The sequence below is a fragment of the Amblyraja radiata genome, chromosome 29 (assembly GCF_010909765.2).
Source record: "Amblyraja radiata isolate CabotCenter1 chromosome 29, sAmbRad1.1.pri, whole genome shotgun sequence".
Lineage (NCBI taxonomy): Eukaryota > Metazoa > Chordata > Chondrichthyes > Rajiformes > Rajidae > Amblyraja > Amblyraja radiata.
In genome coordinates, this window is record NC_045984.1 from 26,179,124 (window position 1) to 26,197,205 (window position 18,082).

The 18,082-nt window shown below is 38.7% G+C and overlaps 1 protein-coding gene across 4 annotated transcripts in view; it reads left to right on the forward strand.

Annotated features, from left to right (window-relative positions):
- The window catches only part of LOC116989508 (semaphorin-4E-like), a 42,927-nt gene extending 30,308 nt beyond the window's left edge, over nt 1–12,619 (forward strand). For all 4 annotated transcript variants that reach the window (XM_033046970.1, XM_033046973.1, XM_033046972.1 and 1 more), the window contains 4 exons: nt 3,028–3,143; nt 3,251–3,417; nt 3,613–3,665; nt 5,108–12,619. In XM_033046970.1, coding sequence (XP_032902861.1) covers nt 3,028–3,143; nt 3,251–3,417; nt 3,613–3,665; nt 5,108–5,883 — 1,112 coding nt within the window. In that variant the 3' untranslated portion in view covers nt 5,884–12,619. The remainder of the gene's footprint in view (nt 1–3,027; nt 3,144–3,250; nt 3,418–3,612; nt 3,666–5,107) is intronic.
- Nucleotides 12,620–18,082: the final 5,463 nt, after the last annotated feature.

The window sequence follows — 18,082 nt, forward strand, 5'->3', positions numbered from 1 at the left end:
TGAGAAAATTAAACGCCTGGGTTGCAAGTTTGAACAGACCTTACCTGGAACTGGGATTGTCCAAACAAACCATCACCACCATGTCGGCATCCCTTCGAACATCCACCAAGAGGCAGTACTTAACCAGCGTCAAAAAAGGGAGAAGTACTGCCAGGAAACATGGACAACATACGCAACAGCTACAGCCACCAACATACTGGAGTTCCTGGCCATCTACACCACGATGTAGGGATCAGCTACAGTGCCATCAACACAGCGCAGAGTGCTCTTTCTGCTTATCTCAAACCAGCGCCAGGACAACAGGCGATGGGATCCCATCCACTGGTGGTAAAACTGATGAAGGGCATTTACAATATCAAGCCCTAAGCCCAGGTATACCCATATTTGGGATATCAGTGTGGTCCTGACATATCTCAGGGAATGGCCACCAGCCAGATCCCCCGGCCTCGAGCAAGCTACACTAAAGACGCTCATGTTGATGGCACTTGTATGCGCTCAGAGGGTCCAGTCACTACACCTATTGCGACTGGACAACATGATCACAGCTCCAGACCAGATCTGTCGTTATCCAGCGACTGGTCAAACAGAGCAGACCAGGAACACCTAATCCAGTCGTGGCTTACCCACCAGAACCACGGTTATGTGCCATGACCCACCTACTATCCTACATAGACACAACCAGAATATTCGAGGGAGATGAAAAGCCTTGTGGGTCAGTCACAAAAACCTTATGGTGGGGTACGAGCCAAACCATTGCGAGATGGCTCAAGCAGGTGCTAGAAACTGCTGGGATAAACACTAACATGTACAAATTTTATTCCACCAGGGCAGCATCCATGTCGACGGCTAAAGAATGGACATGCCTATAGACCACATCCTGGCTACAGCAGGATGGTGGGAAGGGAAAAGACCGTTCAGAAATTTTATAATAAGCCGTTGGCAAAACCTGGTTTATTTGCAGTAAAGATTTACGAACTGCAAATATTTAATTTAAGCCCAGGGGAGCAACTTAATTCTTTGTTGTTATTGTTTAAAAAATACCATTGTGTTTTTCTACAAATAGACTCATTGGTTCATTACGATAACACTTCCTCCCTCAAGAACTTCGGCAGTGAGTGAAATGAAACTGTTACACGGTTTGAAATCACAGAGCTTTGAAATCTTCACGTAGTCACTCACGTGACTCCGAAGTAAAATAGTAAGATTAAACGAGAACTTACCAGTTTGAAGTTTGATCTGTATTTTATGAGGAGTTACGATGAGGGAATTACGTGCCCTCCGCTCCCACCCTCATTATATGGATCAAACTAATAAATTGATGTCTCCTTATCTTTACTATGTTTACTTCAAAATAACTGTGTCTATCTGTGATTCCACACCGCTGCTTGGAAGTATGCCGCGCCTGCGCACTGAGCGGGTTCTTCACGTAATCCCTCATCGTAACTCCTCATAAAATACAGATCAAACTTCAAACTGGTAAGTTCTCGTTTAATCTTACTATTTTATTCCATTGTGCCAAGTTTATAATAGGTTGCATGTACAACATGGCTTGTGCCTCACCATCATAGGTTCTATGTGTGTGATGGACCCAGAAACAATTATGATAATCTATCCCTTGTGTAAACCAAATGAAATATGTTTGTCATTTTTACTGAGGAATTACTAATGCTGTGGGTAGTTTTTGATAACTTCATGAATTCAAATTCATATTCCAATATCTATTTTTCATTGCATGGTGTGATTATTTTTAATTTGCTGTTTTAGTTCAGAAAGCCCAACTATCATTTGCTGTATAAATGAGTTTGAAACCTGATTTTTCCAAGCAAGAATCTCTGGGTGCTAAGCAGAAATGGTCCTGAACTGCAATTAACCTTGTTCCATGAAACTCGACAATATCACTGACATGCAATATTGAAGTGATATACAAAATTTTTGATGAAGTCCTTTTATTATAAACTTATTTGACTTGGTTTCAGATTGTAGGTTGCATTGCAATGTCTTTTCAACTGATAAAATAGATATAATTTAGGTACAGCAACATTACGAACACTGATCTTGTGTCGTTCTTTGGTGTAAACCAGCATCTGCAGTTCCTTCCACGTTACTAAAACTGATGATTTTTGGCACTATTATATTGCTTTATGTGGTAACTTGCTGTGCACAAAATTAATATTTTATTTCCACCATTGCAACTTGGTTAGAGAATGCTTTGGGATGTTGTGCAAGGGATGCGAAGGGCACGACTGAAATATAATTATCATCCTATTAAGTAATTACATTGCAAGACTGCTTATATTCCAGGTGGGATTGGCTGGATAACGATATCACAAGATTAATTTTCCCCCACATGTGCTATGTCATATTCCACTATTAGAACATTATTTGATATGGCAGTCAAGCTGATTTCATTGTTGTCCCGATGGGAGAAGATCAAATACTTAAATTTGTATTGTCACACAAAATTTGTGCTGGAGATTTTTCTCCTCATGCAAGATGAACCAAAAGAATTTGAAGTTATGAATGGTGAAAATAAATAACACCATATATTTTCTTGTGTGATGGACCCAGAAACAATAATGATAATCTAAAGCTAATTATCTCTGGGGGGAAATAGTCTCCTGGGTATGCAAGTCATCAGAGGAATGCAATAGCATGCCCCTTGTGCTTCATGGTAGTTGACGTCAGTGGGGAATCGAAGGAAGCTGCAGAAGCCTGTTAACAACAGGGATGAAGCTATTCCTGAGTCTGGCAATGTGTGCCTTCTGCTGAACGGAGAAGAAGGAATGACCGGGGTGGGATAAGTCTCTCATTATGTTGGCTGCTTTTCTGAGGCAGTGTGAAATGAGAATGCAGTCAATGGTGGAAGGTCTAGTCTATTCGATGGACTGGGCTACATCGACAAATCTCTGCAACTCTCTGGGATATAAAGTGGCATTTCCAGGTAGAGCAAAGGCAATTATAATCGTGAGCATATATTTTTTATAGTCATACTCAAAACTTGCATGTTAATGTAGTTTTCTTTTACAGATAGTGGATACCTGCACAAAGCCCTTAGCTTGGAGAAGGATATGTTTATTATTGAAGAGGTGCAGCTGTTCCTTTCTGCAGAGCCTGTACAAAACTTACAGCTTTCTTCAAAAAGGGTATAACAAATATAAAGTCAAGTATTTATTGCTTTTGTGGTTTTCAACTTTGAATATGGATTTCACTGGACAATGTATTAATGTCAGAACTTACGTTTGTCTCCTAGGGTCATTTGTATGTTGGATCCCCATCACTGGTGGTCCAAGTGCCTGTTGCCATTTGCACTAAACATATCAATTGTTGGGATTGTGTACTGTCTAGAGACCCTTACTGTGGATGGGATAAAACTACAAGCCAATGTATTCACATTTCAGAGATTAAGTTTGACATACAGTGAGTAAACTAAGAATATGAATATCATTGTGCCATATTTTTACATTTATTTGTCATTATTTGGAGTTGGAAAGCTGTTTATTGATAAGACCATGACTGCTTATCTGCAGAGTTTTGATCAATTTATTTAGACTATTATTTGTTGGTGCAGTATATTTTTGGTGTGTAATGTTCTCATTTTTAAAAATTTTTTAGGAACTTAGTTCAGAATATAGAAAATGGAGATCCTTCAAAATGTCCCAGTCATGGTATGTTCCATAGTTATATTTTTCACAGTTATGGCATAAATGCTAGGTTGTTCACTTGTTCCTTTTTTTTTTTGTGCTTCTTTCTCCTTTGTCTTCCACCCCCCTGCCCCATTAACCTCACCCATACCTTAACTTCCCAGGATTGTTTCCTTAAAAGTTCAGACTTGTTGATTTTACACATATTTGTGACAATTTAATGTTGCACATTCATAAGCTTTCCCAAAGTTGGGACATTATCACCTGCAACGGATCAGGTTTGATCATGAACTCTGTGTGGAGTTTGCATGTTCTCCTTGCGACTGATCAGTTTCCTCCCACATCCCAAAGACGTGTGGGTTTGTTGGTCAGTTGGCCTCTGTAAAACACCCCTAATGTGTAGGGAATGGTTGGGAGTGTGGGATAACAGGGAACTGGTGTGAACGGTTGAAAAAGGTCAGCGTGGAGTCAGTGGGCTGTATCTCTAAACTAGAAGTTGGTATAGAAGATGGGAGGTCATGTTGCAGTTGTATAAGACGTTGGTGAGGCCACATTTAGAGTATTATGTTCATTTCTGGGCACCATGTTATAGAAAAGATGTCAAGCTGGAAAGGGTACCGAGAAGATTTACAAGGATGTTGCCTGGGCTAGAGGGTCTGAGCTATAGGGAGAGGTTCAGTAGGCTGGGACTTGGAGCGCAGGAAGATGAGGGGAGATCTGGATAGGACAGGTTTGGAGAGATATGGACCAAACGCGTGCAGGTGGAACTAGTGTAGCTGGGCTATGTTGGCCGGTGTGGGCAAGTTGGGCCGAAAGCCTGTTTCCCCACTGTATCACTCTATGAATCTAAACTAAACAACAAATGCTGTATTACCCAAATGATGGCCAATGAATTTTTGGAGAATAACATTAAATTTAAAATAATGTGAACCATTTGATAAGTCTGTTTTGATTAATTTATCATTAAGCCTGCTTACAATCATAGAAATAAATTATCTTTTTAAAACTCTCAAATAGTGGATTGTACTAAATGTATACTACCATTTGTTTATTTTTTTAAACTGACTATAGTATCAGAATAGATTGTTCCATCAATGCCCTGTCTCAAGTACATTTAGATGTTGGAACATGATTGGCAATTTACAAAATTGAAAGGGCCATGATCCAGCAAAATCTTGACACAATGGGGTTTGAACCTTTTGGCCCAGAAAACATAGAATCAGGTGGAATTCTGCTATTGAGTGCCAATGATCCATGTTGCAAAGTTCACATATGATAGCCAGATGTGACTGGACTGTGTTGCATAGTAAAATAGTACACTATTTTAACTGGCAAATTTGGCAAAGAATTTAATTGTTCTGCATTTGTTAGAATTTCTACTGAAGTCATCTTTAATAGCTTGTGCTGTTTAGTATTTCTTAGAAATCCTGTTTTGCTGATATACTGACAAATATTATCTTCTTCAGAAATCTATAAAGCTGAAAAGCAAATTATTATTCCTGGAAACAATATGGTTTTGAATTGTTATCCTACATCCAACTTGGCTCAAATGCAGTGGTTACACAAAAAAAGAGAAATTACAATAACAGATCCAAGATACCTCCACTTCAGTGATGGATTATTAATATTTAATGTTTCTACGGAAAATGAAGGACAGTATGACTGCCTTTCTGTTGAAACAGTGGCTGGGAAACAATTTTCACAAGTCACAGCAAGCTATTTTCTGCAGTTATCTACATCTAAACATGGATTAGATCAACATCCATTTCCAACAAAGGTGCATCTTGGTGTGTCTACCTTACCAGACAATACTGGTCGCAAGGCTGCCTTGCCAATGATACAGAATTACCTTCAAACTGAATTGACATTGAAAGGTTTCCTGGTACTCTTTATCATGATGTTCATATTTCTTCTTGCATGGAATATTTATAAAGGTCATGTGCCATTACCACTGCGGCCATCTGGAAATGAAAATGTAAGAAGAACATCAGCTATTATTTTGAACAACTCAGTGCAGGAGGTGGAGGAGAAAATATCACTTTCAGAGGGCCCTCAATTAAAGGGTGCACTGAGCAATGTTGACCTCCCACTTACAAGTACCGCCAATGCAGATCCACTTGAGAAGAACAGCAACAATAATTCTATACTACTAGAGAATGCAAACTCCAGCTGTGCTAGACCATTGCTTGTTCTTGACGAATTGGAATACATTGATGCTGATCAGACTGAATCAAAAGCATAAGCCTAAGGAAATTACATTAATTATTTGAGAAATGCACGTCATGAATATTGGGTAATGTAATGTTGCATTTTCTACCTCCCACATGCCCCTATCTTCCACGTTCCTATTCTTATGAATGAGGCTCTATATCTGGACGAATGTAAATGTGGAAGAATAAGCCATATTATGTATTCAGTAATATACTGTACCTCTCTGTGTCCCACAAAAGATTACATAATCTATGTTGTGCATATTTCACCTCAGGAAAAAAAATATTTTTTCTTTGGTCTATGCATTTTTTTTATAAACCCAACTGAAAAGAGCACTGGGTTTTGAACAGATACTGTAGGTACTATTGGGTTAGCTCAGTGTTCATGTACTCAACATGCTTGCTTAAAAGCACTGTGAATTGCTATTTCATTGTCACTGTGAAGAATACACCTTTGTAGCCTTAATTCTCATGCACAAGTGGTGAGTTTAGCTGATCCCTGGGAGAAGGAAATCACTGAATTTCTCCTTTGTGTGTTTTATGCAAATACATGTTCTGACAATTGGATCTGTTTTTCTCTCATTTGTGCCCTTCCATGAAGTATTGAAATGTGTGTGATTAACACTTAATGTCCATTTTATCACAGTGAATACACATTTGACAAACTTTTAGTTTAATGATTCGCAATGGCACAAATTATTTTAATGCAGGAAATAAGAAATGTTAAGAACAGGGGAAAGCCACTGTCCAACAAACTTGCTAGTTCAACCCTCGTATCATATCTATCAATCCCTTCCCTTGGATAATACTTTTAATGAAATTGTGCTCCCTTTTTCTTTATTCTATCTTTCGATCTTTGGTAGTGAGCCAATCACATCTTGAATGATTGAATTTCTGAACAAAACCACCAGACAAACCCCACATTTCCTTGATCCAGTTAGACGGAGTTCATCTTGAGTTAAACCGGGTAAAATGTCCAAGGATTTATGTAGTTTTAGCTAAGTCATCAGTTAAAAATGGTTGCTCCCAAATCTTTCTTTGCACTTTAGTCCCATGCTCTTGATCTTTAGATACAGAGTTCAGAGGAACCTATTTATGAGACTGCTCCTGAAAAGGACAGAGTGGGATGTAGAGATCCAGTAAGTGGTTGTTGAGGAATTCCTCTATCTTGACTACCTGCTCCTTTTCCAAGGTTATGTTTGAGCATGGATCGCACTGAAGGAGGACCTTCTGTGATTAGTGGAGTGCATCCTTGTTATTGAGAATAACATTTAATTTTTTTAAGCCAGCAAGCCAGACTTGTACAATTCAGTCACATTTGCACATTGTTGGAAAGGTGATGGATGAGCTATAGTCGTTGTTCCTGTTTGCTTTGCAGAGATTCCTAAGTCCAGTAGGAACTGGTTCCAGTCCAGTAAGCCTACTGATTCCAATGCAGACAAAATTCAAATTTTGTAGATATTTCATAGCATCCAAGCCTCTTTTGAGGATATAGAAATAATATATGATTTTTAGAGTTTCCTTAAGATTCATTGTTCAAAATGTTAAACAAAAAAAAAGGATAATTTTGGCCATCTTATCAATGCATCTCTCTTATGGGCAGAGAATTGACACATGAGGTATGACTTTGAGGTATTTTTGCAACTTGAGGTGAAATTTAAATATTTAATTTTCAGGATTTGGTAAAATATAGTAAAAGTGACTCAAATATATTTAAGTGATTCTAGACTACACAAGAATAATCAAAGCTGCCGAGATTCCATTCTTGATTGCGTGCATCCAGTTGCAGACCCTAATTCATCAGTTAACTCATGTGAATGGTAAATTACTGGAACGGTGTCATGAATCCATAATCTCGCATAAGTTAGACTATCTGTGGAGAAATAATGAGGCAGAAAAATGTTCATGGAGAACAGTTTCATCGACGGTAAGATGCAAACCTAAGTGTCTTCGCAGCTTCTCAATTCTAATAAATCATAAAATAAATATTTTGAAAAGTTGCAACTATTCTAAATGTTAGTGTTTAGTACTACAGTGGATGTGATAAACCATTAAGTGTTGCTGGTTTCCTGATTCTATAGAAATCCTATGGAGTTATTTACCCGAACACAATTCATTCACCGAGTTTTGCAATAAGAAAACGTGCGTTTTGACCCAACTCTTCCATGCTGACCAAAAATGCCTATCTATGTTAATTCCATTTACCAGTGTTTAGCCCATATTCCTTTAAACTTCGCCTATTCATGTACCTGACCAAATATCTTTTAAAAGTTGTAATTGTACCTGCCTATACCACAACGTCTTACGGCTCATTCCATATACCCACTATTCTTTGTGTGGAAAATGTTGCCCTTTAAATCCCCTTAAAACTTCCCCCTTTCATTTTAAACCTATGGTCTTATTTTGGACACCCATGCCCTGGGAAAAAGACCTGACTATCTACCCTATCTATGTCCCTCATAATTTTATAAACATCTGAAAGGTCACCCCTCAACCTCCTTTTCTCCAGAGAAAGTAATCCTAGCTATCCAATTTCTTTTTATTACTCAGGCAATGATCTATTGAACTTTTTCTGCATCCTTGTTGGGTTAATTGCATCCTTTCTATACTGTAGCAGCCAAAACTGCACATAATCCTCCAAGTGCAGTCTTGCCAATGAGTTGTATAACTATAACATTATATGATACATCTTTACTACTCTGTCCACCTCTGTTTCTGCTTTCAGGGAACTATGTACTATATCCCAAGGACTTTCTGATCAGTCACACTTTCCTAGGTCCAGATGTATACCTGGTTTAACTTTGCACTTGGCTGAGTAAATTCCATCAGCCATTTCAATGCCCACTTTCCCAGTTGGTCTAGATCATATTGTAACCTTACACAACTTTCTTAACTGTCCACGATAGCATCAATATGTAGTTACTGATCATCTACCTACATTCCCTTCTCTGCAGCACACCATGTTAATACTCCTCAAGGAACCTGTTTGACCCCCCTTGACCTGTGACTCCTTTTTTTCCTGACCAGAGCCTTAATATTCCTATCTGCTAGGGTTCTCTTATCCTGCCAATTTTGTCGTTCACTAACAGGAGCCTGCTGACCCTGAACTCGGACCCAGTCTTGCGTGTAGAAGCTACCCACTTGCCAGACATTCCTTTTTGCCTGCTAACAGACTGTTCCAATGAACCGTTGCAAGTTCCTCTCTTAATGCCATCAAAATTAGCTTTGCCCCAATTGAGAACATTTAACTTGTGGACCAGTCCTATCTTTAATGATCTTGAAATTAACAGAATTATGGTAACTTATCCCGAAGTGCTCCCCAGCTCACTCATCAGCCATGTTTCCTAACAGCAGGTCAAATGTAGCCGCTTCTCTGATAGGGACATCTACATGTTGTTTCAGGAAACATTACTGGGTATACTTAACAAATGTTGCCCTAATCCCTTAGTGCTCCTTAAGAAGTCAACATTAGGGACATTACAATCACCTATTATTTACAACCTTATTATTTCTACACCTATCTGTGATTTCCTCACATATTTCCTCCTCCAATTCTTGTCGAATAGTGGAGGGCCAAAAGTATAATACCATAAAATAATAGTGATCTCCCTTTTTTTTTGTTTCCGAGTTCCATATGGCCTCGCTGGGCATTTCCCTCCAGGATATCCTCTCTAAATGCTGTTATAATGTTCTCCCTAATCATTAGTGCAACTCATCCTCCTTTCTTACCACTATTGCGCTGGAAACAGCTGTATCTTGGAGCATTGTGCTGCCAATCCCGCCCATCCCTCAGCCATGTTTCCATATTGGCTATAATAGAAAAATCCCATGTGGTGATTTGTGTGCTGAGTTCATTTGCCATACCAATCAGGCTGCTTGAGTAAAATAAATGTTCAGATAATCATACTTTCTTTGTTCCATGTCCTGGCCTTGCACACTTTAAGCTCAATATTTGCTTCATTTCTCTCCTCTGATACTACTCCTTTATGTCCTACCCCTGTCCCCCCCCCCCCCCCCCCCTTTCCCAAAATACCCTGCCAGACTAGTGTGTGGCACAGGGAATAATCTTGAAAGTATAATCCTGAAGGCTCTGTTTTTTAACTCACTGCCCAGCCCCCAACATTTACTTTTGACTATTGGTGTCTTTCAATTCAGTTATTTCAATCCACTGTGGTCTTCACACTTTCCTATCACCAAAATCACCAGCCACTCGCATATCTTCATCAGCTTCACTTCAAACCCAAAAATCTTCTCCCTAAATAATTGTCTAGCTCTCTCTTCCTTTCACGTGAATATTGAAACCTAGCTATTGGCGAAACTTTAGTTCTGTGTCCTGATCTCAATGTCAAGATTTGTTTGCTATTCCAGTTGAGCCGATTGGATTTGCGTTCAAATGGAAGTTGCTTTATTGTGGTCGGTCCTGCAAAGCAGTCTTGAAAATGCATTGCAACATGTTTATATTGAAAATGTAACTTTTCCTTTGTTTTTTCTTGAAGGAGGATTTATTGATTGTTACTAAATTCACATTAAATGTGCATATTCTGGCTGTAAATGCAGCGCTGCTTTTCACTCTATCGGATGATACCACATAAAATCCTTATTGTACAGCCAAATTTATATTTTTATACATGTAAATGTTGATGATTTGGTAAGCTTATATCGTGTACATAGATATGAGAACTCTTTCAAGTGCCAATTCAGCTATGCATCGTGTAACATCATCGAAGGGCAATATTTGTCAAACGCCATCAATATTTTTGAAGGGTGAAAATTATATTTCCCAGTGAAAATTTATGATCCTGTAGATCTGTGGGACACTATAATCATCTTGGTTAAATATGATATTTAGATTCTGCGCTTGCTGATATGTTTTACAATTAATATTAGGTGTTATTTGTGACACTCCTCTCTCTCCCAACTCTGCTATCATTCTCTGTAAATCTGCTGTTCCATGCTTTTTATTGGCCTTCGTTTTTTGGCATTCCATATTGTAGGGTGTGAACAAAGCTTGCAAATAGTGTCCTACATAATAAAAAGATGTAGGAAGTAGAGTAGGAGGAAACCCAAGTATTCAATGTGCAGAGAGCAGGGAATTAACAACTTAAAGACTTTTGACCCAGAGTATGTTTTTTTTATCTTTTCTCTTCCTGTGAGGAAGTGTCTAGCCTACAGTCTGTCACTGGTCTCACAAGCATAATTAAATCAGGACTGGAACTTATAATATCAGCCACAGCCGTAATGTTCTATTTGCCATGGTCAAGGAGCTGTTGTGCTACGTACTTTGGCTCTCATGACCCAGTGAATTATGTTATAACCTTGCTCAAATAGGTTTTTTGCAACTTGTTTACATCACATCTTTTTCTGTAATGATGAGTGAGAAGAAATTCAATGCTTTTAAGTTGAGGGGCATAATGCGTCCTTTTATAAATAAAAAATGTGAGTAATGGGGGCCATTGTGACAATCGCCGCAAGATAAAGACTGCAGGCAAGATAGTTCTTGTGGTTTGCCTTAACAAGTGGGAGAAGAGCAGAAAACTAGCAATGCATGTTGTTAACATTACTGGGAGAGAATCCTGATAAACCAAGTCATATTATGAGATAGGTCTTATTACAGGTTTTCCTTCTGAATATGTATTGGATTAATAAAATTTACGTAGTTTATATATATTTTTAATCTAATTCACATGCATGGGCCTATCATGAAAATTATAAACACCATAATTTGGGCCTACACCCAATCCTGTGAAAACACATCCTCATAAAACAATAGCTCCATGCAGTAAATAGATAGTGAAACATTAAACAAATGTTTCACTATCTATTTACTGCAGGGAGCTATTGTTTTAAGGGGCTCAAAATGACCATTAATTTCTGTCCACAAAACATTTGCGAAATCTTTTGGCTTCATATGCAAATATCACAATGTAACTGAATACCAGGTAATCCAAAACTTCAGGACTACCGTCTAGCTCTGCATCTTCATGGCCAGCAAAGTAATGGAAAATCAGAACAAGGCTAAATGTGACTATAATGTCCTTTTTGGTCAATGGAACAAAAGCACATCAGAGAAATGATTATTTTGATGAAGCAGCACAATGAGGCTGTGCTTATGGGAAAGTATCCCAGCAGGAATCTGTATTCAGGAGCAAATGGATAGAGGGAAAACTGGTTTGGAAAATATAATGTTATAGATGTCAGCCTTATGTAATACCCAGGGGAAGAAAATAGTCTGCAAAGAACAATCTAATGTACATGAGCGTGAGATAATCACAATGAAAATTGGCCCAAGAGTTAGCCTAATTGTCCCAACTCTTCCAGCCTGGCTTTCTGTGAAAAACCATTTGAATTATTTTCAAATTGTACAGCTCTGCTTTGTAAATACTGTAATCAAAAAGTTACCCATTTTCAAATTAGCGTTTTTCAATGTGCAAGCAATTCTTGTATGAAAAGTGGATTTAAACAAAAAAATCATATGATTTTTGTTGTGTTAAAGTCTGCAAAGACGGTGGCTGCCTTTTAAAACAACTACTGCAAAAAACAAATATTTTTAAAGAATATTTTAAAATGAAACATTTTTGGAATAAAATCTTCTTGTTGATGAAGAGATGCTACATCAACATCTTGTTATAAATCTTACACATGTCCAATGACAATCTTTACTGAATGCTATTTTCTAATTCAAAGCCTTGTTTTATTTGGGGTATTCCAACAAACACAATTTCAGTAATTTTTTTGTACAATGTAATTAAATTAGATTTTAAAATTTAATCCTATGCCAGATGTGTTTCCTTTTTGTACCCCTTCCAAGCATAAGAACATACTGGAAGCAATAATAGGCTGTTGGGTTCAGCACATCCGCTCCTCTATTAAAGCAGATCGTGGTTAATCTGTTCTGCTTTCCAGCATTAACTCTGTATCTATTGATTCCTTTAATATCCAATAATCTATTGATCTTTGTTAAAAATATAATTGGTGACTGAACCTCAAAGCTTCTTGAGAGAATTCACATTTTCTGGATAAATACATTTATTTTGATATCTGTTCTGACCAGACCAATCAGGAAAAACATTGAATCTGCATACACACTGTCAGGCCACCTTAATATTTTGTATTTTTCAATAAAAATCACCTATTCCAAATGCACACGAATGTAGCTTCAGACACATGGCAAACTAATGCGATTGCTAATATTCTTTTGTCGGATCACCAGACCAGTAAATAATACTCCAGCTGCTGTGTCAACAGGGCCCTATATAATTGGAGCAAAATTTATTTCACTTATGTTCAATTCGTATTGTAATAAAGATCAACATACTATTACCTTCTTAATTGACTCATTGTACAAAAGCGTTAATAGCACTACTCACTATTTTAGTTGTGATCTGTTTTCCCTGCTTCAGTTATGCTGAAATCTATTGATACACTGTCAAATTAGCAGGTTGACACAAAATGCTGGAGTAACTCAGCGGGACAGGCAGCATTTCTGGAGAGAAGGAATGGGTGACGTTTCGGGTCAAGACCCTTCTTCAGCAAATTAACAGATTGTTTCACAGATTTACAGCAATTGTTGCAATGTATACTTTCCAAGAAACGAAACACTAAAGTGATCCTGAGTGCCTTAGATTTCAAGCCATGGTGCCGTTTTAAGTGTTGCACCAGTAGAGTCATGATGAAAAATCTTAATTGTTATGTTAAATTGTAAAGCCATTCAGAATCCCACTCCTGAATTGTGTCTATGGATCCCTTCCGGAGAGGGAGTATAATGTGAGCGTGTGTTAAGTGCGTCATGTGAACAGATTTGGATTTAATTGTGATGCCACCATTTTTGTGAAAAACAAGTAATTGACTTGTTATTTAGGCTGCATTGTAAAGAATGACAACTCGGGCGAGGGAGTCAGTGCCTTAATCTTTTTTAAATTGTTGTGTAGGCTTAATATGAATCAGCAATGACTTCAATAATGTGAACAAAACTGGGAAGAGGAAATCAATGGGTTGCCTTGGTTATTATTGCTTTCACAAAACAGTTTTCATCAAATAACACCGGCATCAGTATATTTTAATTCAGTGGAAATATTCATACGTGAGTTCTGTTGCTAATTATGCCTCTTATATCTGAACAAAATACCAAGTAATAATCCAGATACCTGCATTAGGAAGAGCACAGATAAAATAAAATTAGCAGTGGAAAATATCGATTTTGAAAAATAGTGGCTTTCTTTGCTGGTTTAATGGACACATTTTACAATTTCCCATATCCTTGCCAAAATAATCTGCCCCACATTATTGCAAAAAAATACATGAGTGGTATTGGCACAGACTTTACGGGCAAAACGGTTCTTGTGCTGTACTGTTCTTTATTCTAAAATTAAGAAGAATGAAAACTACATTACCTCATAGCACCTTTCATGATCTCCAAGTACCAAAGGGCTTTCACTAAATTACACCGTAAAATGTAGTTCTTATTGTTGGGAAGATGCCAACCCTTATGTGCCCAGAAGCATGAGATATTAACCAAATAATCGATTTTAGAAGGCGATTAAAGAATATTATTGGCCGGGGCACTGGGGGGGAGAATTCCTTTGATTTGAATTGTGTAATAAAACATTTTGTGTCCACATGAGATGACCTCCATATAATGTTTCATCCCAAAGCTTGTTCAACATCCCCTCAAGACGTATGCTAGCTTGGATTGTGTGTTCAAGTCTTGGACCAGTACTTGAAGAATTCACAGGTGAAACTCCAGTTGATTCCATATTGAGGTGAGCAATATGGGGGTAAATTGATGCTGTAGAAAAATTGCACGAGTAGTAACGATACTTCTAGACCATTGGGTTTAACACATCATGGCCACTGGGGAATTTTAAATTAAGTAGTTGAAGTTAAGGAAAAGCTAGCATAATATGATTTCTGAATCTGACACACATCCAACTATGTCAATAAAATGCTCTCTTTAAAGCACCATAATGGAAATTAAATATCCTGATACCCCTACCTACATCTCTGGCATTCATCTTACTCCAGAACTTGACTTCTGCATGTCTGTTTCAGGAAATTGGTATACGATATGTGAGCAGTGTGTCCAGCCCAAATGAGTTAACTGAGTATAATTAGGGTCTCAATACTGGGGAAATTGATGTATGAAAGAACACGGGCTGATTCGTATAACTTCTTCAGAGTCTAGGAAATGAGGGGTGATTTTATTGAAACGAATGTTTAGGGGGCATCACAGGGTAGATGTTGATGTGTTCCACTAATGGGAGAAACGTGAATGAGAGAACGATAGTTATTTAAAACTGAAGTGAGATGTTAGGGGTATTCTGAAAGGAAGTAGATGATTTTTATAATATCAGAGAATCGAGAGTCATGGCAAACTGGCACGGAAGAGGAGATAACATCTGGGGCTGATCAACCCTAATCATATTGAATAGCGGGTCCGGCATGGGGGGCTGAGTGGCCCATTCCTGCTTCTCTTTCCTTATGTTCCTCTAGTGGACATGGAGGATTTTGGAAAGACAGTGTGATGGGATCTCTCCAGGACTTTGATGTGCTTGTTGCAGGTAGAGAAGCATCAGAACCAAATAGATCAGGCATCATTGCTGCCTGGCAGAGTTGTATGCTGGGTTTGAGGTCTTGGTCTTCAAATACACTTTTCATCAGTCAGTGAAATGCTATGTTAGTACTATGATTTTAATCATAGATGTCTGCCTTTGCCGAGAGGTAGCTCCTGAAATATGGAATGTGTTGTCCAAGGCTTTTCTATGAGTCTTTGTTGTCGGTAGATAGTAGTGCAATGGGGGCAGGTGGAGGACCTCTGTTTTGCACAAGTTGGCTGGATATGTTTCTGTGAATTAATCAATGATAACTTGAAAAAGCACCTCCTCATTGTACCTATCCAAATGTTTCTTGAGCGTTGTGATAGTAACTGCCTCGATTACCTCCTCCGGCAGCTCGTTCCATACGCCTACCACCTTTTGGGTTAAAACGTTGCCCCTCAGATTTCCATTAAATCTTTCCCCCCTCACCTATCATATGTGTAAAGCAATGGTATTCAATTGCAAATTGTCTCTTCAGTGCTAATTTTTTGCCTGTCTCACATAAACGCCCACCAAGTCCTCGCTGACCATCGATCAGCCATTTATCTGAGTAGCACAAGACTCAGATGTTTCTGTAATGTACAATGCTGATCTGTCGGAGTGAACCACTTGCCCCACAGTAGCCTTGATCAACTGGCAATCCCTGCGGACGGAATCTTATATTGACATTTAGCAATAGATAGGGCACTTATTTTAATCTTTTCCCTCTCCCTCTTCAACTTGTAGATGAGGATGATGATGTCCTTCTTCATAAATACTGCATTGATCTCCCTATACTCACCCACCAACACCCTCTGACAACCAGGATTCTTAATACAACCTCTTGCACTAAACAATAAACAAAATTAAATGTTCTTAACTGTCTTTCAATCCAGGGTCTCATCCAATCGATGACACTTTGAACATCATACCTACTGATCAGATTGACAGCAAATAAGCTGCAGATGCTGGAAATCTAAAATAAAAACAAAATATTTGGAAATACTCAGCCGATCAGGTCACAACTACAGGATAAGAGACAGTGATAAAATTTCAGGTCAAAGACCCTTAAGTGGAAATAGACAATAGGTGCAGGAGTAGGCCATTCGGCCCTTCGAGCCAGCACTGCCATTCAATGTGATCATAGCTGATCATCCCCAATCAGTACCCCGTTCCTGCCTTCTCTTCATATCCCCTGCGCTATTTTTAAGGGCCCTATCTAGCTCTCTTTTGAAAGCATCCAGAGAACCTGCCTCCACCGCCCTCTGAGGCAGAGAATTCCTGCCCACGGAAAAGGGTGAACAAAGCAAAAACGACTGACAGAAATCCGATTGGAGTGCAGAATAGACCTTCTTCAGGTAAGCATTCCTGGGAGATGGTTTAGAGCTACAGCATGGAAACGGGCCCTTCAAGTCAAGTCAAGTCACATTTATTTATATAGCACATTTAAAAAACAACTCGTTGGCCAAAGTGCTTTACATTTGTTATAAGAATAGCACATCAAAACAAACTACATACATATATACATGTAGCCCTCACTCAGAGGACGTCAGGAAAGGCTTGGGAGTATAGATAAGTCTTTAGTCTTGACTTAAAAGAGTCGATGGAAGGGGCAGGTCTGATGGCAGCCCACCAAGTCCACGCTGACCATCGATCAGCCATTCACGCCAGTTCTGTATCCCACTTTCTCACTCCCTGCCTACCAGGGACATATTACAGAGGCCAATTAGCCTACAAACCCTCAAGTCTGAGGTGGGAGGAAACCGCAGATCCCAAGCAGTCACAGTGAGAACTTGCAAACTCCACACTGGTCAGGATCGAACCTGGGTCTCTGGTGCTGCGAGGCAGTGAATCTACCAGCAGCACCACTGTTCTGAAGGAAGGGGCTTTGACCAGAAACATTTAACTCTTTTATTTGAAGATGCAGCCTGACAGCAGATCCACCTTTATCTGTGTTTATTTTAGCTACTGATTAGTATTGAATTTAAGTGTTGCCCTAATTTATATGGGCATGCATTGCTGAGAGCCCATGAACTTTAACACAATTATATTTTTGGACTGCAGTAATTTATTGGCACCTGACAAAAGGCCACAACATGGAAAAAAAGAATTCACTGTTAAATCGCACTTCCAAGGTAGTCTGGTTAGTAAGATCAAAAGCTTTTGTCTATAGGTTCAGGGAGATTCTAAGATGGGATATCAAACTCCGAGGAAGATGAATCGTCTCCATTTCAAAAGGTTTGGTCTCTTGAAATTCTAGAAAATATTCCTGAGGCAATTACTGTCCCAGAACAAAGTAAAGCCTAACATAGGCATGCTGAAGTGTCAAAGTAGATTGAACAGTTCTGAAGTTAACAAATGGAGTACTAAACCAAGATGATATAGTCTGTTATCAATTCCCATAAGTCTATTTGAAATATGCTTCACTCAGTCGTCGGGAAACTTGCTTCTGTCAGGTGGTGTCATTTTAAACCACATAAAATAAATTGATCCAGTAATCTTCATTGATGCTCTAGGGGAACAATGCATCTTTGGAGACACTGCCCTGGGATTAGTCAGGTGAACGAATGATTCACAAGGACATTAAATAAAGACAGTAAAACAGCATCTGAAGACATGTTATCCAGCCAAAAACTTCACACCCATGCAAGCACAAAAT